Source organism: Silurus meridionalis, chromosome 15 (genome assembly GCF_014805685.1).
Source record: "Silurus meridionalis isolate SWU-2019-XX chromosome 15, ASM1480568v1, whole genome shotgun sequence".
Lineage (NCBI taxonomy): Eukaryota > Metazoa > Chordata > Actinopteri > Siluriformes > Siluridae > Silurus > Silurus meridionalis.
The window spans coordinates 5,987,501-6,011,583 of record NC_060898.1 but is presented as its reverse complement, the minus strand read 5'-3'; the positions used below and the strand labels follow the sequence as shown (position 1 = coordinate 6,011,583).

Genomic DNA, 24,083 nt, shown 5'->3' with positions numbered 1-24,083 from the left:
TGCCTGGTGGAAGAAGGGTGAATATTAATATGTTCCTGAGGGAATTCAGATTTTTACATTTCTCGCATAAAAATGATTGCATTCGGTGCACATGTGTACTGAACTGAAAGCCTGAACTGAACAGCACACATACCCTTAATATTGAGTGGTGGTATATTTGAGACATTTGTAATGTGGGGCTTTTGTATGTGTATAAAGAATGTTTTTGTGTTCCTGAATGAGCATGCATGCTGCATTTGTAGTGTGTGTGTGTGTGTGTGTGTGTGTGTGTGTGTGTGTGTGTGTGTAAGAGAGAGACCCCTAGTGTGTTAGACCTTTCCCCCTTTGAGCTGTGGGATTTTTATTGGACCATTAACGTCTTATGCTATATGGAAAATTTAGAGCACTATATCATAACATAGAGCACAAGTCCAGGTACTCCCACATACTCACACAGGTGTACACTTAAAAGTTGTGGGAAACATATGCCAGAGCCAGATCCAGACTTTTTACCATACAGCAAAATATTGAAATAAAAAAAGGTAAATAGAAGCCTGTACATACACATTTAAGCTTTTATTGTTGCATAGGGACTACTGACTTATTAAGGTTCATTCAGATTTTGTCTTATAAGTGACTTTAGAAGTGATCAAAGATCTTCTACACCTTTTTAAATGTATATGTTAATAGTGTAAAAGGCTTTTGCTTATTTTTAACTGTGATTTTTTAAATTCATTTTTCTAAATAATTTTAAATTACTCTGAAATTGTCTAAATGTGTGTGTGTGTGTGTGTGTGTGTGTGTGTGTGTGTGTGTGTGTGTGTGTGTGTGTGTGGTTGGGAAAGATGGGGTTCACTGTGAGAAACAGAAAGATAGAGAGGTGGGTGTTTGGAGCTGTTATACCCCCTCTCTTGTGTGTGTGTGCTGCATTCTGGTGCTCACTGTAAGATGAAGCACCTGTGTCTGTGAAACAGGTCAGCAGTCAGTTTAGTCCTCCTGCCCAGCCCAGCTGCACCAGCCTTATTTATAGCAAGGTGTGTGTGTGTGTGTGTGTGTGTGTGTGCGCTGTGAAAATATAAAGTGCACTGTTAACTTCGTTAAAAAAAAAAAAGAAAATAAAAGAGTGAGGGAGTAAGGAAGAGGGGAGGGAAGAGGAATGATAGAGAGTAGACACCAGTTGCTGTGCTGATTGGTGCAGCCCAACTTTCTTTCTATTTGGTGTCTGGTGCATTCTTTATTTCATCTCTCTCTCGCTCCCCCACCCCGATTCATCTGCTCTCCATCATTCAGTCATGTCTGAGCTCACTCAGTATGCAAGGGTCAAGGTTAAGACTTCAGCTCACTGGATGTGTTTTCATCTTTTCCCAGCCTCCCTGTTCAGGGCTGAATATCGCCTGCTATAAGACTGATCAATATTTAATTGGCTGTAAAACACATTAGCGTTTTTTCAGTCCATCTGTTTTTATATGAACTTTGTCTTTGTGCATAAGGATTAAAAAAAAACAGAAGGAAATCTCTAAAATGGTTAATGTTTGGCTGTGATGTAAAAGTTTATATGTGCATGAGGAGAAGGTGTGATAAAGGGTGCCAGGGAAAAAAAAAATATTCCTAATAAATAATGACAGACTGTGTTTCAGTCTCTCCATCTCTGTGTGTGATTGACTGATTCACTTTTCATGATGACACTCCAATGTTTATAGAACCTCGAGGCTGACAAAAGTATTTTTATATAAGATTTGTGTAGTTCAGTTACAGTGTACACATTACTACATTTTTTTATAACTTTATGTTTTAAATATGATTTCTAATTTGCCTTCACTAGAATACGCATACAGCTTATGTTTTTTGGGATTTTCAAAAAGATCTTCAATACTATCTATGTAGATTTAATGTACTTAGGCCAAATGTAAGGCACAGGGGTTTCCCACTGAAAATTCACAATTGTTTTATTAGAGACATGGTGTAAAGTCATAAGGACATGTATGAACTATGTATGCTTCTATAGATTTTATGTTCTTCTGGAAATGTTGATTCTTATTAAACAGCTAATTATGGCTTTAAGCTGCTGATAATGTTATCATAGTAAATAGAATGTTACCTAAATAGATATACCAGGCATTAAGTGTTTAATATCACCGTACAAGACTAGATTTTTTTAAAAGAAAATTTTAATTCTTCTTCAGTGGGAATCCCTGATGCTTCATGCTTTGTCCAAATGTATTCAAAATCAGCCTTTTTGTACACTCAAAACCCATTATTAATACGTCTCCTTAGTAATTTATTTTAAAAAGATTTTAAAAAGCAAATTTTATGTAGTGCAATAACAATTTACAATAAAGAAAAAATTTGCGGTTTCTCATTTGGAACCTAACCAACAGTAAGGTGCGGATCCTAAAATCCTAAAAAGTCCGCAGCGGCACCAAATGTTCAGGAATGTTAGGAATAACATTTTAAACTATGTATTTGGTCAAATACTGTACACTATTACGCTTATAAAGTGACATAATGTCTAGATGAATTCACTAAGGTAAAATAGGGGCTTTGGGGGTGCGTCCAAAATTTGCACTCTATAGAATCACTCTATATTAAATGCTCAAAAACTCATTATTAAAAAAAATTACATTAATATTCCTATATCTTTGTCAGCTTCTAATACCTGTACCTGTTACTCCTTTTGAGACTTTTTGAAACTCATTTGTAAAAACTTTCAATAATTTTATTTTGGTCTAGAAATAATTAGTTTCGATTTTATGTGCCTCTTTCCAATCAAGTTGATATGAATAAGGCCCTGTAAGACTTTAAACAACAATAACACAGGAGCTTTGCCAACATGGCTGCTGAATGGACTGACTTTCCTATGAGTACTTTGCATGTGAACTTCTCAATACTCTAGAATGAAGAACAGCTGGTGAGAACGACTTTGGTGATCCGAGTAGTTGTGATGCTCATATGGCCATGTGCACATGTATCCGAGAGCATTTAGGAGGTGAGGGACATGCTGCAGTTATTTACAATGCAAAGAGAGCATGCTAATGAAGTGCGAATATGCAGCATCTTCTTCTCTGGACTCATCTGCATAATGTTGTGTCTTATGGAACAGTCACAGAGAGCATCTCACCTTGTCACTGACTCCAAAAAATGCATTTACACAACTGTTTACAGAACTATTCATTTCAAGCAGGTGTAGCTGAGACTGAGCTACACTTTTACTCTCTACATAAATTGTATATTGCCTATAAAATAGAAAAGCCTTGTGTGAAAAACTAAATACACCTGTACTGTTTCCATTGGATTTGAGAGGTTAGGTAGCAACCAGGTGTAACCACCTCTATAAAAGTTTTAAGTTTAAGCAGTTTGCTGGTCTGGAGCATTGAGGCGTTGTGTTAACACAACACCAAGGAGGAAAGACATCAGCAATTATTTTAGACAAGCAATTGTTGCTGCCCCTTAATTTGGGAAGGGTTAAAAGGCCATTTTCAAATAATCATTCAAGTCCATCATTCTACAAAGTGGAAAATTATTCAAAAGTGGAAGAAATTCTAAACAGTTGCATTCAGGAATAGACATCCTAGCTAGGTCACCTGTAAGTCATCTCAGACTCTAAAGACTGACAGTACTGTTCATGACAGTACAATTACAAAAAAAGACTGAAATATTATGGTTTGTTTTTAGGAAGAGTTGCCAGGAGAAGCTTCTTCTCTCTAAAAAGAACATGGCAGCAAGGATTAGGTTTACAAAGTCTGAACAAACCTCAAGACTTTTGGAAAAATGACCTTTGGGACAGATAAGACCAAAGTAAAGATGTTCGTTCCTAATGCACAGAGCCAAACTCAGCCTATTAACACAAACACCTCATTACCAACTGTCCAGCAGGGTGGTAGAGAAGTTCATACATTAAGTTGGCATGAACTCCTCTGTATACCAAAGTATTCTAGAGTTAAACATGATGCCAACTGTCTGACAGCTAAAGTCATGCAAAACGACAACGATCATAAGCACAACAGCAAATCTGAAGAATGACTGAAAAAGAACAGAATGAAGGTCGTACAATGACCAAGTCAACATCCAGACCTCAGCTTGACTAAAATCCTGTAGCAGGACCTTATGAGAGCTGTGCATAAACAAATGCCTTTAAACATCAATGAACTGAAGCAAAACTGCAAAGACGAGTGAGCCAAAATTCCTGTAAAATTATGTTAAAAGGGAAATTAAATGGACTGATAGTCATACAGAACACGATTACTTCAAATTATTGTTTTTACAAGCTCTTGAATCATAAGATCTACATAAGTTGGGTTAAATTTTGGCATGATTTTGTAAAATAAATACTGTAATATTTCAGGTGTTGTTGTTGGTAGTGGTGTCGGTGCTGAGGTTGTATTTAGCTCATTTTAATACCTGATAAGAACCAGATCATTTTTATTATGCCCGAATTATAAAACCAATTCAAAGAGGATGTATTTAATTTTCACATGGCTGCGTTTAGGTGTGTCTTGTTTATGGTCTTATGTCACTGAATAAATCAGTGTATCTGGTGTCTCTTTCATAAACCACTCTTTAGTAATTTATTTTTCGATCCTTATTTTTGATCTCTTCCTATCTTTGTGTTCTTTTTTTCTTGTCTTTTCTATATAATACCAGTCCATCTTTATTTTGGATCCCCCTCCACACACTCTTATCCACACACACACACACACACACACACACACACACACACACACACACACACACAATCACACAATCCTTTCACCACTGAAGAAATCTGCTGAACATCTGTACACATCTGGTCTCAGACACAGGGTTGGAGATGGGGGGATGGGACTACTTTTCAGGATTTAAGTGACAAGGAGAGTCTGACATTACACACACACACACACACACACACACACACACACACACACACACACACACTCACTCCCTTCAGTATCCTCTTACAGCAGAAAAGGATAACCCCAATCCACCTCCACCCATAAGCACTGATCAATTAACAGGGACAGTTTACAACTAATAACTATTATAATCTACTGTATGCATAATGCATTTAAACAGCGATGCACCATGACTTAAAGCAAGTTCAAATTCAGTGTTGTGAGCGGAGAAATTAGGGACAGACAAAACACACCATGGTACATATCACTCATTTCACTTGATCCTTCACATCAAACAGTTATACATCTAGATTCAGTTAATTATTGATGTCTCGTTGTTGCCAGAACTTTGTTGTTTGATGTTATAATATTTGGATAGATTTCTACATTTCATTTAACTTAACTTATCTTCTTTCAGCATTCACGGCACTGGCAGTTATAGTTGAATGCCTTGTAACAGGGGTGTCTAATCTTGTCCACAAATTCCACAACCAAATTCTACTTGTTTAAATCTAATGATTTTAATTTTCAATGACTATTAGGTGTGGCCTCTGATTGGGTGGAATAAAAACCTGCACCAGTTCTTAGTGGAATAGATTGGACACCCCTGGCTTAGAGGAACACATCCAATCCCAGTATTATAACACAAACATGATTTCTCAAGGTTTCTGTTTGTACTGAAAGCATTAATTAAAAATGATCTTTTGACTTTGTAAATATTATATTAATAGGTTTTTAAAATAATTAATTTTATTTGTGTGTGTCTGTGTGTGCGTGTGCACACACAAGCCTTCTTTTGTGCAGTTCATAGACATTCCTATGTCATAACTATCCCACCTTGACAAAGTCTTTGCATAGCCATGGACGATATGTGTAAGGGGGGTACTGTCTCATAGCTGCTGGGGCCCACACAGATGTGTGATACGATACTGCACCTGGGCAAGCAAATTTGGAATGTTATTCACCAAGTGGACAACCATGTAAATTTGGATTTGTTTTGACTAATTACATTACATTATTCAATAATGCACGTTTTTGAAGCAGTGTATAACAATGAAGAGAAGCAAGGACCAAAAAAATCACGTTTGTAATGTTTTTGTGTGTGTTTTTGTGTGTGTTTTTTCAAAGAGAAAGGCTGGTGAGGGCTGGTTGTTTAAAGTTATTTTAATCTTAAACCTAGGAATTTATTTCATCAATAGTCCACGGAACAAATGAAAACTAGCAAAACAGTCTTGAACAAAATATGCAGATTGTGCAGTTTAAAATGGCTTAACCTTACTGCACATAAAGAAAATTTTTGCAATATGTATTACGATGACAGCCAGCAAAATTGTAAATGACAGTCGCAATTTGTCATATTTCTGATAAGAAGCATATGTGAAAATTGTTATTAACCAGTGTTTTATTGAATTCTAATTAGTTTCCAGTTAAACAGGGTGTGAAAAGATTTATCAGTAAAAAATTCTAATTTTTTACAGAATAATATATAAAATAAAATAAAAATAAATCATTTATATTCACAAAATTCAGCTCCAAATGGGAGACATTTACATGTCATTGTAAAAATTGCTACAGATTGTTCGCTTTCGGTAAATTGCTGTGGGATGTGAAGAATAAATCACAACATGAACAGCCCTCTGCTGTGTGTTAAAGCCCCATATTCAATCGCACAGTGATGCACAAGCATGCGGAAAAAAAAAAAACACACTGGTGTCACAGATGATGTCGAAACATCAGCACGGTAAGCAAAAGCTGTATAATCCCCAACATGTAAAAATGGTATAGTTTAAAGAAGTGCTATTGTGTAAACTGTATGTTTGCTAACTTCGGGACAGTCGCACTGGATCTGTTCTGGCGTGACTCGCGAGCATCAGGTTGTGCAATCAGCTCGCTCATGACATCGTGATGGATTCAATTAAAACGGTGCGAACAAACACTAAATCTAAAAGCAGCAAATAGCAGCAGCAGTAAACGATTACATTTTTAGTCACTGTTGTGGTTTTTAGCAAATCATTATGTATTTGTACACAAAGGCATATTTTTCTTTTTTTTTTAACAAACCTTACATTTTGTGTAAAATGTTGATTTACACAAATTTACACAATTTGTGCGATGGGTAGACTGAGAGTGATCATCAAATATATGAGAGGCGTGGGCTCACAATGTGGGCTTTTTTTCCCCCTCACATGGCTTGTGTTTAGGGGTCAATGTAACGTTCAGTAGTGGTGGTATCACAAACAGCCCACCATAATGTAAACCTCCCGCACCCAGATCGCTCCCAGGTGTGCAGAATATGTCCTCTCTCTCTCTCTCTCTCTCTCTCTCTCTCTCTCTCTCTCTCTTTGTCTCTCTCTCTCAATCTCTGTAGGATATGAAAAGGCTATTACCGTGCAAATCATTTTTACAATTTAAGCATACATTTCTGATGTACGCACAGTATTACCATAATTCCTCTTTCCCGTATTATTTACACTACAAATGTTTTTGTAGATCATAGATGCACTGGCTGCTCTTAGACTGTGTCTTTTTTTGTCTTTTTTTCTTTTTATAATATATTAGCTATAATTCAGCTTGTTTGCTATAAAACAAGATCGGGTCTCTAAATTAACTCGACTACCAGCTCTATTTTGTATGTTATTAACTGCCCTGCCGGCTGTTCTCTCTCGTTCAGAGAGCAAGCTTGGACTAGAGAAAAATCAGTGTGCATATCAACTGAAAATTGGCTTTATATCAAATATATATTTTTCGATAGTTATAATGTACGATGTAATAATTATGTTGTAATTATTATTTAATAATTAGTGTTTTGGATTTAATCATGCTTTTTATAAGTATGTGTGTTTGTGTTTTGTGTGTGTGTGTGTGTGTGTGTGTGTGTGTGTGTGTGTGTGTGTGGTGTCAGGACTGTTTCACTGTCCTTCATTAAGCTTCAGTGACACAGACAGGAGCAAAGGTTTATGGGCTGTCTAGTAGAGTGACATACATGCTGGGTTCATTTAGACAAGGGATAACAGATAGCTGTCTGCCAGGAGTGTGTGTGTGTGTGGCTGTGTGTGTGTAAGCAGACAGGTGCTCTCTAACTGCCACAAAGGCGGCACTTTATGAACTCTTTGCTGCAGCAATATGGAATCATATGGAAAGGTTAAATAAGGGATGTGTGTTTGTGTGTGTGTGTGTGTGTGTGTGTGTATATGTTTGATGGTTAATCCATAAAATAGTTTCTTAAAATAAGATTCATGTCATTTAGTGTGAAAAGAAAAATTAAACAGTGGCTGAGTGCACACTGACCTTACTACAGTCTGATTCACTCTATGTCCGTTTTTTTCTTTCTTTCTTTCTTTCTTTCTTTCTTTCTTTCTTTCTTTCTTTCTTTCTTTCTTTCTTTCTTTCTTTTTCTTTCTTTCTTTCTTTCTTTCTTTCTTTCTTTCTTTCTTTCTTTCTTAATCAGTAAAGAGAGAGGGTGCTTCCTCTAAAGGATGAGTGTCATATAAATAGCTCGTGTCTGTTTCTTTGTGACGGCAGAGATAAGTGCATTAATACATCTCTGTTTCATGTCGACCTGCTTTAATTTCATCTGCACGAGAGACATGCGCTCGTCTGTCACTGTAACTTTATTAGCTCCTGACAGGCTGCAGCATATAACACACACACACACACACACACACACACACACACACACACACACACACACACACACATGCAGAATTGCCTTTAACAGGTTGTCCAAGACTTTTCATTCAATTCAGTATTGGATGAGAACTACTAAATTAACGCTGCATGTGCATATTGATTGCAAAAGCATCTCTCTCTTTCTCTTCTCTAAAGACCACGAGTTAGTGTTGATTGTGTCTGTTTCACATTATGCTGCAACATTAATGTTTTTGTTGAATAGTTACACCTGTTTTGCTTTCACTTATTTTTAAACATGAAAAAAAGATTGGGTTGTAGATCATGTCTTGTTTTAAGTATGTATACGATTCTTGGCTGCGTAATTTTTAATAGAGATTTAAATCATAGAGGTAATATATCAGTGAGGTAAATAAATGGAAAATTTTGATCGTTGGATGCTTATAATTTTTTAGATAAGCTCTATTTTAATCTATATTCTTTGGATGTCAGATCATGTGCAGTCCAGGTTAAATTTCTCCAACAATTTAGCATTTGGACATGTGGCACCACAGTAAGTAAGCTGGACATTGTATTATTTCTAAAAAAGAACAAGAAGTCAGTTGAAAGGTTACAGGGATATAGCTTTTGTCCAGTGTCTAAGCTACTAAATATAAAAAAATGTTCAGTGTTGTTGATTAAAATTCTAACTCATGTTAGCCAGATGTAAGTCATTGTGGTGATTTTCAATGCCCATTTGTCCTCTTTATTTGTAAAGTCCAGGAATCGTAACAGTTTAGAGTTAACCAGTTTGACTCCTAATTAGAGATGTGTGCAGGATTGATGCTTTTATTCCATTTCTGCACTTGAAAATGTTTAACATGCTTGACATTCAGTGCAATTTGCACTCACATATCTCTACAATTTAAAATATTGATCTAACTTTTAAGAGAGTTTTATATTTCTTTCTTTTGTTTTCTTTTTATTTGCCTTAAAAATATATAGACCAGACTTAAGTGTTGGTGAATATGTTTTTGCTGAATATACATTCATTATCTTTTATAGATATCCAAATGATAAAAATAGGCAGTATGCACATCTCTAGTGCTGATGCTCGCTACTTCATTGGTCCATTTGTAGTTTTTATGTTTCATCATTAAGCTGTTAAGTACTTTAAGCATCTGTGTTCTCCCTGAACTGCAAGAAATCAATACGGTGTGACATGCACACAGTTGAAGTCTATAACACTTTCTTTAGCCGAATGCAACAGACAAGATGCTCCGTGAGCTTCCTGTCTTAGATGCAGACTACATTTTCTTATACAACATCAGTATGCAACATCTGTTCAACATCTTTTTAAACAGTTTTGATTATAGAATTAATAATTTTTTTATTTTGTAGTCTTCTTTCTGAAATATCATGAGGCAGAAAACAATTCCAGTCTTGTGATTGTAAAAATATATATATCTATATCTATATTAATGCACATTATAACAATTCTACACTGCAGATTTTTAAATAAATGTTTATAGAGAGTTTGAGTTCTACTTGAAGTTGAACTTTTTTTTTGCAGTTGTGTTTATCTACAAAGCTTAAACGAACATAAACATAACCAACACCACAGTTTTGAATGAGCTTTCACTGTACATCCTGTTTATGTTGTAGGCTATTTATTTCCTGCGTTTTAATGAAATATATCCTAAAAGGATTCAAGTTTAATAAAAAGTAGATGTAGCAGATAATTTAATGCTTTCATTTGACTGATTCATGTATTCAAGGTCAGAATTAAGATGGAATATACAATGCACTAATTCTCAGCAACTCACACACACACACACACACACACACACACACACACACACATAAACACACTTTTCATGAGAAGTACTCATTAACATTTCCCACAGCTTAACTGTGACAATGCAACCATGATGTTCTCTAATTTGTTTCTTTTTTCCCTTTACAGCTGTGGAAGACAGACTAAGCTCAGCATCCTGGGGAAATGGAAGCCGCATAACAAAGGTATCTTTCTATCTGTCTGTCTGTTTGTCTGTCTGTCTGTATCCATCCATCCATCCATCCATCCAATCTTTCATCTATATTATACAATACATATTATACTATACACCTATCATTTACATTATACACTTATTATCTACTCCAAACTTACACGTTCATGCATTTATCTAATTAGCCAGTCATGTCGCAGGAGCAATATGCAAAAAGAGTCACCAGAAAATCAGAACGAAGAAAACATGTGATATCTGTGACATTATTTATGACATGGATGTTGCGACTTTCAAAGACAACAGTTTAGTTCACACAGAATAGTGCATAAATCAAAAAGTCAACAATAGTACTGTTGCTTAGAGAGTTCAGAATAAAACAAACAGATTGGCTCCAGCTGTCAGGATGGGTATAATAACTGGTGAGCAGGAAAGCATCCCAGCTACAAGAACAGAAGACCAGATCAGGGTCCCCTTCTGTCATCTTTATCCACCTTAAGGTTTGATTTGCGTTCTGAGAGCTTTTCTCCTTACCACTGGTGTAACGCATGCTTACAATAATTACAATAGATTTCTTCTTCAGCTCAAACCAGTCTGGTCATTATTATAGGTAACATAAGAAGAAGAAAAAAAAAAGAGGGGGGGGGGGGGACATCCCATTTGTAATTGGATGTTCAACAAGTGTATATGGGTGTGATGGGCAAGAGAACATAAACGTATATGTATAGTGAATCTAGATACCTATTTTTGGTGCAATGATAGGGCAGTCTATCCTAAAATAATGTAAAATTATTTGAAGTAAAGTCAAGAAGAAGACAATGAATATTTGTACTACAGTTGTGCCTGCCCTGTGATGGCCTCTCTCATGCTCTTATTTATTGTACTTAATTACTAAGTAATGTTTATTTTTATTTTCTGAACTGAATTGGTTTGTCTCTTTACTGACGGGCTTGTCTGCTGAGTTCAGAGGTTGTGCTCAAAAGGTCATGTGAGGTAAAAGCATGTCTGCCATCAGCAGAAATTCGAGTTGTGAGGTGAAGGACATGCCTACCGAAGCACTTTCTGCTAATGCAAATGGAGAATTGTGACACTGATGCGCACTAAAGGATGAACTCATTAGCCTTTGCCTTATTTAGCACTTTTTCCAAGTTTAACTACTCAACTTTCTGCTTTCTGTTGGACTGCCGGATAAAGGTTTTTGCTTACAAATAGGATGGATTCCTGTTGCTGAAATGCACAAGCTTTGATGTCACTCAGGACATCTGTACACTAGGCTGTAGTTTACACCTCAAACATGAACCAGCAATCCATCTCTATATTTAAAGAATAGTAGCAGAGAATATGCCTACTAATAGTCTAAACAATTACAATATTATAAGCAAGTGTGTGCCTTACTGTGCAGTAAAACATTGTACTTCAGCAGTTTCCAACATGCATTATTTTAGTCTTAAGACTTTTTTGTGGCTAAATATTATTTTATTAAAGATAATTCTTTTGTTCATCATGTAGTAATTGAAAGATTAATAACTAATTATTAAGATTTTCTGACTCCCACTGTGCGTGCATCTGACATGTATGAATAAGACACTAAATGGATCAAGTAGTAAGTGCAGGCTGAGCTTGGTTGTTTTTTATGGCATCAGTAAAGCTTTGTAACTGGCACTAATTGATTATCTGCAAACTTGAATGAAACGCTTTGCCTTCTTCAGGTTTTCCTGTAGTTTTCTGATCCAAGTAATTCAGCATTTCTAAGTAGTTGTATTGGTCTTAAAATACATTACTGTTTTTTTTTTTGTTTTTTTTTTAGCTAATGCTGTAAGATTATAATTGGGAGATGTGTGGTACATAGCAGAGTGTTATTGTTAACATTAGCACCAACCTTCATCACTTCAGTTATGTTTTTTAATAAATTTGGATTTCTAGTCTTTTGCTTAATGCAACGAAGATGAGTGTGTCTTTTGATGCAACCAAGTCTAAAGTTCTTCCACAGGTGTTGTGCGTTCTTATTTCTCTTACTTAACATTTAACACGTAAAGAACTGGTGTGATTGTTTCCAGACCAATACCAGACCATTAGTCAGGACAGTGATAGAGAAAATATATAATAAAATATATGGCATAAAAAATATTTTAGTAGAAAAAATGATCATAAGAAAAACTTTATTTATTCACAGATGACATTTTGCTGTTTATTTCTTATGTAGGAGTAAAAAAACCCTGAATATTCACATGTATGCCCTCTGCTAACCTTTAATATTTAATGCCACAGATTTACGTCGACGGCTCTCAGTACTCTCACATGACCGGCCGGGAATTGGGGTCACATGATGCTGTCTCTCCACCCTACGTGAATTCTAGACTGGCAGGTAGGTTCTGATGGTTAAACTGTGGGTGTGTAACATGTGGTATTACATTATACTATTATTAGATGTTAGTCATGTAGAGGTAATAATCTTGTGTACACAGGCTACAATGAAAATTACATAAATGTCATGACAACAACTTAACAAAATTAACTTTTTGTATTTAAATAAGGATTTTAGACATTTGGAGGAATTCTTCAAGTTTATCTGGATTCTTGTCTCCTATTTTACCCTGTATCTAAGTATCTAAGGTAAACTCAGGTGTTTGTCTATTGTGACATTTAAAGCAATTGTGGTTGAAATTGCTGTGTATCTGTGGCAGTAGCTGTACTTGGTCTAAAAGGTTTTGTTGGATCAAACAATGTTGTGTGGACAACATCTAAAAAGCTTATTTAGGTATTTTTTTTATTTGTCTGCTTTCTATGTTCTTGGCATTCGACACAACTGTCTTTTAGTGTTCTGTGGTTATTACACACTTTAATATATAAGTCACTTATCCACTTCATTAACTCTTTTTCTTCTTTTGGCTATTGCTCTTTGTGCGAGTGAATCCATACAGGCGTGATCTTCTGTCGCCTGTAATACTGAGCTGTGCCATGGGCTGTTTATGCCACAGTGAGAAATGGCCAGTGACACAGATTATCAGGCTGCGATACAAGAGCCCAAGACTAATTAAGCTTGACTTGGGCCATAAAAAATGTAATGCAGAGCCCTGGGCTGTCCTGTCTGTCTATATGTTTGTTTTTCTTTTCTTGTCTTAATCTCTCTCTTTTTCTTCCTGCCGTTCTCTGTTACTTTCTGTCTTTTCTCTGTCTGTCAGTCTGCTTCCCTCTCTCTTTCTCCCTATTGAAGCAGCTTCTCATAAACGCTAGATAATATTCAGGAGTAAAACAACTACAGGTGTGTTAGTGGGATTTATGTCTCATTAGCTATAATATTTGAATTTGAGATTATACCCAAGATCTGCACAAACTGGTAAACTAAATCCATTTTAATATAAGTTGTAAAAGTTCCTGATATTTATTATGTTTAACATCCAAACACTCCTGATGAAAGACAGAACCTCAGGATGGATCTCCCACTTTCTCTCACTCTCTCTCTCTCTCTCTCTCTCTCTCTCTCTCTCTCTCTCTCTCTCTCTCTCAGTTTGTATGGTCATTTTGATGTAGCTGGTTTTGTTATAATGTATTTGTTTTAAGGGACACTGTGCACCTTTGTCTCCTCTTTCTTTGTCTATGGAATCATCCCTCTAAAAAGACTAATAACTGTTCATATTTCCTGTATATTCTGGATCTTTCAGATGCAAAGCACCTTGTGGACATTGAATCTCAACAAGAGAGAGCTGTTAGGTGTGTTTTTTGTGAGCATCAATGCTACAAGGGACATAAGTAGCATCACCAGCAGAATCTGACAAATGGGGATATGTTTGTGCTCACACACTGCACGTTAGAAAGTAAAAGACCACCTGATAACACTCAGAATTTTTTTCTGGGGTTTTAACATTCAAATATGGACAGAAATCTCATCAGCCATAGAAACATCTAGATCAGAATAATCTGTCTTGAATGATCTACAAATGTAATTTCAACTTCATATTTGACCCAGATGAGTACACTGTATGATTTTGCCTCAGTGCCACTTTGTGTCCTCATTCACACACATACAAAACACTCAAAGCTTGACAAATCTAATAATATAAAAAAGGCCTCAACAGACTTTCCATTTAAAGTGGATTTCCTTTGTGGACATTAATGTGTTTCTTGAATGTGAATGAGTATAATGGTGTGTATGTGTGTGTTTGTGTGTGTGTGTGGGTATATATATATATATATATATATATATATATATATATATATATATATATATATATATATATATATATATATACCTTTCTTTATGGGGTTTGTGCTGGCAACAGGCTTAAAAGGTCAGTCCACACTTTTCAGCCACAGATTCTAGCTTTTTCTGGGATCCACAAACCAAGTGATTCCCAAGCTAATCATGAGACATAATCATGGGTCTGCCCTGAGGTATATATCCAGTAGGACATTGCTTATACACCATACCTAAACACTACAGTGAAAACACAGGCACTGTTCTATTTGGGTTAATCAAACACTTCAGTCCCGAAGCAGCATGGCAAGTCTTTCGGGCCCGACTTAGGAGTTGCACTGTGAAACAAAACACACAGATCATTTTTCACTGAGCCAAAAAAGAACCATACTTTCACTGCTCCTTATGCCATACAGTTTGTTTCTAATTATGTTTAAAGTTTGTTTTGTGTGAGTTGTATCACTTCTAGAGTGAATGCAAGGTAAGCCATCCTAATGTAGAGACATAGACATAAAAAAAACCAAAAAACACCATATTCCTAGTTTAGCCTCTTAATCTATGAAACTGATGAGAAATACTGTACATGTAGCTGCCATGATCTACAAGTTTTGCAGTACCTTTTTGGTTACCAGAAAATTCAATGAAATCTACATATATTTCAGTGCATTATTTTGATTTAGCATACATGTTTATTCCTGTGCAAAGCATAGAATAGAGGGAAAGTGTATAAGTAGCTGTATAAAATCACTACTTAAATTTCGGACTGCTTGGTTCTGTCCGGTAAATAAAAAAGTGTAGGAGGTAAAAACTCCTTACTTACTGAACTCTGGTCTAGAGTTTGTCAATATGGTTATGTCACTGAAGAAGAGAAATAGAGAGAGAGAGAGAGAGAGATCACAGCAGTCCTTGCCCATCAATTCAAACAGAAAAATCGTGTACTGTTCTCGAGCACTGAGAACTTTACAGATTACAGTGACATGTTTTAGATAATCAGCACAGGGATTTGGGTTGCCCTCCAAGCCCACACACATTTATCCTGGTCACCAATTCTGTTCTTTCTTTCTGTCTCTCTCTCTCTTCACCTCTCTTTTCCTCTCTCTCTCTCTCTCTCTCTCTCTCTCTTGCTCTCTCTCTCACTCTCTCTGTCTTTCTTTCTAAGATTCCCTTTTAGCTTTAACCAGTTGGATGTCTGCCTTCTCCTACTTGCTCTCTGCCTGTCTCTGTCTCATTTTCTTATTTTTTTCACTCATACCTGCTTTCTCTGTCTTTCCCTTTTTTTATTTTCTCTTTGTGGGTCTTTTTGTCCTCTCTTTCAACTTTCCTTCAGGCTTTACCCAGTTGGATCAGTCTGTTCTGCTCTCTCTGTTCTGCTCTCTCTCTCTCTCTCTCTCTCTCTCTCTCTCTCTCTCTCTCTCTCTCTCTCTTTGCCTACAGTCGTGTCTATTCTTTGGTCATTTAGAACAGCATTAACTCATTAATTTAACTTCCAATCACCTCAGTGCTGCTGAGACTGGTTTTACACTGCTGGAGCACACACGGGATTTATATTGTGTGTGTGTGTGTGTGTGTGTGTGTGTGTGTGTGTGTGTGTGTGTGTGTGTGGTACTAAAAATGTATATGAGCCACTGTGTTAGAGAGTGTAAAATCTGAGTAATTAGAATAATTAATTCGTATTTGTGTGATTTTAAAGTTCCAGAATTTTGTTTGTGTGTGGCTGTAAGGTAACATGCGGGCAGCAGCTAATGCGAGCCTAGACGACATGATAATCAAACTACAGTCACTATTGCCATTGTCACAATAGAAAAAAGAGGTTGAGTTTCCTAGAGATGACATAAGATTGCTTCCTGTGTTTGTACACGTGTGTTTGTGTGTGATTTCAACCATATAGTGTATGTGTGACTGTGCAAAGATTGCTACCAGTGTGTGTGTGTGTGTGTGTGTGTGTGTGTGTGTGTGTGTGTGTGTGTGTGTGTGTGTGGGGAATAGGCCAAGCAGGTGCAGGTGAACGAACACAGTGCTTCTTTACTGTCACTGTCCTGGCCACAAAGCACATGTAAGTTTTGGACTTGTAAGCAAGTTTGCTAGGAACTAAATTTTTTTTTGTGTTTGTGATTTTTATTGTTTCCCTTCAGCACTTTTTACACAGCACGAGTTCAGTAGTGTTAATTCAGCAGTGGTTTTTCACCGGATGCAAGATTTTTCTGCAAATCTTTGAAGTTTAGGAGAGTCTTGCTGACCTTTTGTGCTTTGCTATAATTTATTAGTTCATTTTTAAATGATGCACAATACAAAGTGAGCAAATAAAACACAAATATAATTAAGGTCTGTTTGATGAGGATTTTTTTTGTGTTGGAATTTAGCAGCTGAGTGTCCTGATTCTGAGCAGCTCTTTACATGGTTTTTGCTCTTGTTATGCTGAAAGTTCTCCGATTGAGTATGTAACCTTAGCTTAGTGTCTTTTTGCATCACAGCACAGAGATCATTACTAACTCTTTCTTCCAGTAAGAATGATAAAGCCTACACAGATAGGTGAACTTGATTTTTTTCCCACCCTTTATTTTATGTTGTAAAAAAAGCAAATAATTACGAAGGGGCTTTGTTTTTACCTCTCACTGTACAAATAATTATTTGAATTTTAGTACATAGAAAATTCTTCACTGAAGTTTTTGTATTAACTTCCACTTAAGTATGTTTAACTCAGCACAAAATAACCGTCAAAACGTGATTTCTATCTTGGTTTTTATCCAACCTTAGCATTTCCTGTACATGCAGGCCCTGAGTATGCATCACACACATACTCACACACACCCAGATGGCATTTGATGGGCAGGGTCGAGGGTCCTGAAGGCATGTGACCCCTCCTCACTCCAATCTTCACCTTCGCCATTCTAATTAACACACTCCCTCGATTTTAAAGCCACCCCTTTGGCGCCGGGTCTAAGGCTTCCTACTCCTCTGAGGTTCTGTCCCCCACAGGCTAGTTGCCCCACTGTGGTAGAGAGGTGAGGGTGCAATAAATGAGCAGAGTAAAGGGATGAGGGATGAAGAATTAGAGAGAGGGAGAGAGAGAGAGAGAGAGAGAGAAGGAGAAGGAGAGAGGCATTAGGCACTATGGAGAGCATTTCTTGGCATGAATCCCAAAGCTGAGCATCTCAGCTGGGGAACGTCAGGTGCAAATTGACCATTAACTCCATAGACACTAGTTCTTAATTTAAAAAAAAAAATTGCAAAAAAAAAGTTTCACAGTTATTTAAAGAGCTAATAACTGCAGTAGTTTAAGCAATTTTTATTACAATTTCTTTTGTTTTAATTATTAATTGTGTGTAGGGGTTGAAAATACAAGTCATAATACATAATACAAGTTTGACTATTTTGTTGTTGTCCAAGCTATTATTTTTTGCCAATTATTAATAAACATTATGCCACTAAAAGCAATAATAAATGTATGCCATTTAATTCACAAACATGATAACATTAAGTATATATATATATATATATATATATATATATATATATATATATATATATATATATATATATATATATAAATGACCAATTTGATGTTTTCTTTTAAACATACACACATACAAATGTAATCACATAAAAAAAAAATTATTTACATATATATTAATACTAAAAAAGTTTTTATATATGATTTAGATTTCATTTTTATAAATAAAGTAAATAAAGTGTCAAACACCACTTGTGATTTTGTAGATCCTGGTGCCTGGAACACACAAACTCTCACACACAAAGATTGGAAGTGTTAAAGCATTCTGGCCATTTGTTGGAGAAAATGTACAGTATGATTTTGGCGGTTGCTTGGGGCACGTCCCCAATCCTTTAACTAAACTGAGCAAACACACACATTTACACATATACACAAATTATTCATTAAGAATCTCTATTTAAGCCATGCATTCTTTTTGTGTTTTCTGAATATTTTTTCTCACTGGTATAGTGGAGAAAAAATAAGTTTTGAGAGTCTGGGGGGATCCTTATTATTAGACACATGGAAAGTGAGAAATATAGAGAGGGAACGATAAAAATGGGTTGAACATAGTACAAGAAGAGTGAAAGAAAGAGAGTGTACTTGATGAGAAGAAGACTGATGGAGATGTATGTGTGTGAGATGAAGATGTCAGGCCTAGCTCAGGGCTGCAGATGAGTCCTTTTCGACAGCATGTAGGAGCGAGCGTGTGTGAGGGAGAGTGAGAGAGAGCGCTTGTGTGCATGTGTGTGTGCGTGCAGATGAGCCCTCATGGGAGCATGGCCGGGTTGTTCATGTCGGACCGCTCTCTCGCTCACTCTCTCTCACACTCTCACACTCTCTCTCTCTCTCTCTCTCTCTCTCTCTCTCTCCCTCTGTGTGTGTGTGTGTGTGTGTGTGTGTGTGTGTGTGTGTGACAGACTGTGAAATGGCGCGTTGTTGCGCGGCTGTGCTGCACCTGGGCCCTTCAGCTCTGATTGATTGGTTTGGTCATGTGTAATGGGCCCATCTGCCTACTCCTGTTTTTCTTTTTTACTCATAAACACTGTTCCCAGCGGCTGAAGGCGGATCAACTGGATTTTGTTGTTTTTTCCGTGCCTTATATTATAAAAAAAAAAACAGAGCACGAGGGAATGACGAGTTTGATTAATTTTATATAGGGAGGGAGTGGGGGGTTTAATGTAAGTTGATCACACCTTAATTCTCTATCATCGTAGGTCTTAAGGTGTGCACAAGTGTGTGTGATCCATCTCTCCTCCTGTTCAGGTGTCGTTGCTCCATCTTCCGATCTTTTTAACGATCACAAAAAAAGCCTTGTGAAGGCTTTGGCACAAATCTCTATTATGACTTTTAATGCAGCCAGGAGTTTCCTGTAACTGAGCCAAAACTTAATTAAAGCTGCTGACATCATGCTGGAGTAATTAAGCATGGCATTAATTAAGCCAGAATAATTCTCTTTTTTTCCTCATTAATTTAATTTTTTTTTGCAGCATTCAGGAGTTTTGGGGTTAAAGCTCGATTGAAGGATGACAATGGAGCAAGTGGAGAAGTGAACGACAGGATGCGAATTAGAAGTGAGAGAAAACGTGAAGGAAAGTCCCTGCGGACCAGAAAGAAAAAGGGGGAAAAGTTTACTTTCACCAGCCTCCGTTTTGTACGAGGCTGATCGGATCCATGCATCCTGATGGCTAATTACGCTTCGGAGAGCATCGACAGCTGCATTCATCATCATAAAACGTAATAATTAATGACATTCCGACAAAGAAAAATATGCAAATGAGCACTCATTAGCATTTTCATATTCAGCTCCGATAATGCTTTTGCTGACAAGGTTGTAATTAATGAAAATTCATGTCGCGGTCGGGAGATTGGATCGGCTTCATTCCGCGCACAATTCCCAAACGCTGGCATTATAGAGAACGGGGAGCGCTGCCAACTTTTTCTGGGAAAAAAAGAGAAAGAAAGGGGAAAAAACACCCCTAAAAGCAGCACATGCAAATGAGGAGCTGGCACGATGGAGGGATTTGGAACGGGAGGAGGGGAAGAGTGAGCGAGTGTATGTTAGGGAGGCTGATCTGTTTAACTCTTGCGGGTTTTGTCCCAAACAACAGCAGTAATTGCCACTATTTTTCTTTTTTTTTGCCTTCAATGCACCTCGTTTCTCTCTGTTTTTTATGCTTTTGATATATTCTGAGGCTTTGCTTTTGGGAAAGTTAGTCCCGTTAGTAAATTGTCACGTGTTTGGGCACACGTGTGTTTTGAGGGAGTAGAGATCTTAATCTCACACTTTAGTTTGTTTTTGTGTTTTTGTCTTTCTTTTGCAGTTACAGTGTATTAGTGTGTAGTTAGGTATGTAGTTAGCTAAAGGTTTTTCTTAATGAACTGCTATAACACACTAATAATAGACCAGTGCTGCAGTTAGTTAATGAACACACTGTTAGGGCTGCTGTAAGCTCTTTTGTTTTCTTTTGAGTGTGTGTGTGTGTGTGTGTGTGTGTGTGTGTGTGTGTGTGTGTGTGTGTGTGTGTGTGTGTGTGTGTGTGAGTGTTAGTGCTGCAAGGAACGTGTGAGCACGTTTGGGAACACACACCTGTGCATCTGAGGGAACGGAGAATTGCAGCTGATTAGCATCAATCTACAGAGGTGCTGCGGCAGAGATGGAGCTGAGAGAGAGAGAGAAAGGGAGAGAGAGAGAGGAAGTGAGAGAGAGAGAGAGAGAGAGAGAGAGAGTCTATGTGTGTGTGGGTGTTGGTGTGTGAGAGTTAGACAGGAGGTGTGACCTATCTCTCTTTGAGGGTTAGAAGCTCTCACAAAGAAACTAAGCGATAAGGTGTCTTTCCATCTGTTTACCGAGGAAGGGTGTGTGTGTGTGTGTGTGTGTGTGTGTGTGTGTGTGTGTGTGTGTGTGTGATAACAGTATGTGCAGTGCTATGTTATAGTATGCTATGCTTTCTTTTTCCAAAGTCTATGCATATGCAAGCGCAAATATTTGTATTAATTTATTTGTTTTGTTTGTTATAAACGTATGAATTTAAATAAAAAAAATTATTAACAGATTAAAAAAAAGAATTATAATTCTTTATATGCAATCACACAGTCCCACAATTTGATCACAGTTGCACACACTCTAAGAACAATTTAAATTGTGTAAGAAAGATATAAATACAACTACAGTATAATATTAAATTGCAAATACATTTATTATATATAATAATACCATATAATTATATTATATATAATATACATATATTATATATAATAATAACATTTTTATACCAAATGTTAGTTTCAGAAATCTCCAATTTTCAGATTTACTGCATACTTTTATTTGTTTATACGGCGTAACTGTTAAGATTTAATCAGGTTTACATATTATTTAAAAAGTAAATAACAGGAACAACATAAATGCAAATTGACAGTAAAAGTAAATGAAAATTTTTGTTTGTTTATTACTTAGAAAATTATAAATGTGTAAATTTCTATTTTTTATTATATATATATATATATATATATATATATATATATATATATATAGTATTATTATGCATATTCACTTACAAATATTTAAGATGTCAGCACTCCTAGGAAGCATTAAAAAATTCTTTTTTTTTTTTTTTTTTGGGGGTAAATACATGTCGAATCAGTGGTTTTACTAAATAAAAGCACATGCTTGTGTGTCAGCGTTTTCTTTTTGCCGGAGGTTTCAAATGCCCCTAAATTTACCCTGTTGCTGGTGACAGGAGTTCTTTTTTTTTCTCTCCCGACTAAAAGATTTAAAAGTGGAGGCGATTTGCATCGGGGTGTGACTAATCCGGTCCACGTTCAAATAAAATGTCATGTAGTGCTGCGTCAGGATCTGTTAATGCAGGAAAAGAGTCAGGAAATGACTTCACAAGGGCAGGCACGTCCATTCAATTTCTCTCTCTCTCTCTCTCTCTCTCTCTCTCTCTCTCTCTCTCTCTCTCTCTCTCTGTCTCTCGCTCGCTCTTTTGCACACACACCCCCCTCTCTCCCTGTGTGTGTGTGTGTGTGTGTGTGTGTGTGTGTGTGTGTTGTGAATGAGCTGCATGTTATTAGCGCTTTTTTAAGGCTGATCGAGAGTTCGTCTGAGCCGGAGTTCTGCGGCTTAAGCTACCTCAGTGCTGCCATATTTAATTTAGCGCGTCGCTTCAATGGATCTGAATAAGAAAAGAGTCCGAAGCAAAATACAGCTCGGAAATTCTGATGAGCAAGAAAATAAATGAGTTAAAGAGAGAAAATATTTTAAGGAGGGGATTGTGTACTATATTGTAGATGTTGCTGATGTAGTGGTTGCTTTTTACATAATGCTGGGTTGTGTGTATTGTGTGAGTGTGAGTGTGTGTGCCAGATTGGCATCAGGGTACTGGGGGTTGGGGGGCACATTTGCCCTTAATATTCTCATGCCACACACAGACACACAAAGATGCGTACACAAACTTGATGACTACATCACTGTCGTTATAATATATATTGTCATTAGTTTAGAAAATAAATATACAAATATAATCTTTTACTCTATCACATATCAAAATCTACCTGAGCCATTTTTTCCCTCGTTCCTCATCCATTCATGAATTCTTCACTAATGGCTTTCTAGTTAGAGTTTCGGGAGCAGTGGACACGAGGAGCCCACCCTGGACGTGACAGCTCGCATGCAGTCACGCACCTATTTACAAACAGGGCCAGTTACAGCCAATATGTTTTTTGGGAGGTTAGAGATTGGAGGATATTAGAGAACATAGAAGAGGAAGCACAAAGACAACGAGAGAATCTGTTCAGGATCCAATCAGGGACCCACCCCCCAAGCCCACGAGCAGCTTTACTGTCAACAATGCCAATAAGTAAAATTATTTCACAGAAGGGAAATTTTCACTACGAATTTGCAAAAAAATAAAAATAAATAATAATAAAAAAAAATATTATAAAATAATCACAGAGCTGGATTTTTGTTTGATGTCTAAAATGAAAAGCTTAATTTAAATGCTGTATTACAGATCTCTAAAAAAGAGATGAAAAAAAGAGTGTGTGTGTGTGTGTGTGTGTGTGTGTGTGTGTGTGTGTGTGTGTGTGTGTGTGTGTGTGTGTGAGACCCCGCTGTGGGTGCATGGATTTGTGACAGTTTTGTACCTTGCAAATATGCATTTGTGATTATTTGTGAATGTGTATGCCATGTGCACTTTTGTTAAGTATCTTATGTGACTTACGTGTGTGTCTGTGTGTCTGTGTGTGTGTGTGTGTGTGTGTGTGTGTGTGTGTGTGTGTGTGGCAATTCCATATGTTATGTATTAAGTGTGTATACATTAATGTGTGGCTGTTTGGCCTTATTTTGTACACCGCTATGCTTAAGTGTGTGTGTGTGTGTGTGTGTGTGTGGGTGTGTTTGCGCATGTGTGATAAAAGTGCTCTGCTTTGATTGGCTGGATTTGAGCTTCTCTGTTTTAATGCAGGGCGTTTGAAGTGCAGTTTGGAGTGCAGGGGCATTTAACACCAGCCGTGCCAGCTCTCTGTCTCTGAGCAGCGTGCATGCTTCCCCCCGGGGTAACGGAGGGCAAAAATACAGAGAGGCAGCAAAGAGGGGAGCAGGCTTTAGGGCTCAGTGTGTTAGATGCTAGGAAACACTTCATATTTGTTTTAAACCCTTCTCAAAGCAGGAGGATGCACGATTAGTATGTTGGGATTTTTTTTCCCTTGATTCTCTTTTTCTATGTATGTGTGTCTGTGCCCAAAAGCGAGGAATAGTGTGGAGGCAGAAGTTAATTAACACACAGCCCTAAAGGACAAACGCTTCATATTTGTATTGAACTCTGCCGTTTTGCATTTGTTTAATTATTTCTTTGGCAGCGAAGGTTCAGTGGCCTGACACATACTCGTTTGTGCTAAGAGTGAGCTGCCCTGCTTTATTTAACCTTAGTGATGCT

The 24,083-nt window shown here is 37.0% G+C and overlaps 1 protein-coding gene across 13 annotated transcripts in view; it reads left to right on the top strand.

The window, feature by feature from the left end:
* LOC124398484 (transcription factor 4-like) overlaps positions 1-24,083 on the top strand; it is a 146,547-nt gene that overhangs the window by 32,401 nt on the left and 90,063 nt on the right. For all 13 annotated transcript variants that reach the window (XM_046868737.1, XM_046868733.1, XM_046868729.1 and 10 more), the window contains 2 exons: positions 10,420-10,475; positions 12,728-12,824. In XM_046868737.1, coding sequence (XP_046724693.1) covers positions 10,420-10,475; positions 12,728-12,824 — 153 coding nt within the window. The remainder of the gene's footprint in view (positions 1-10,419; positions 10,476-12,727; positions 12,825-24,083) is intronic.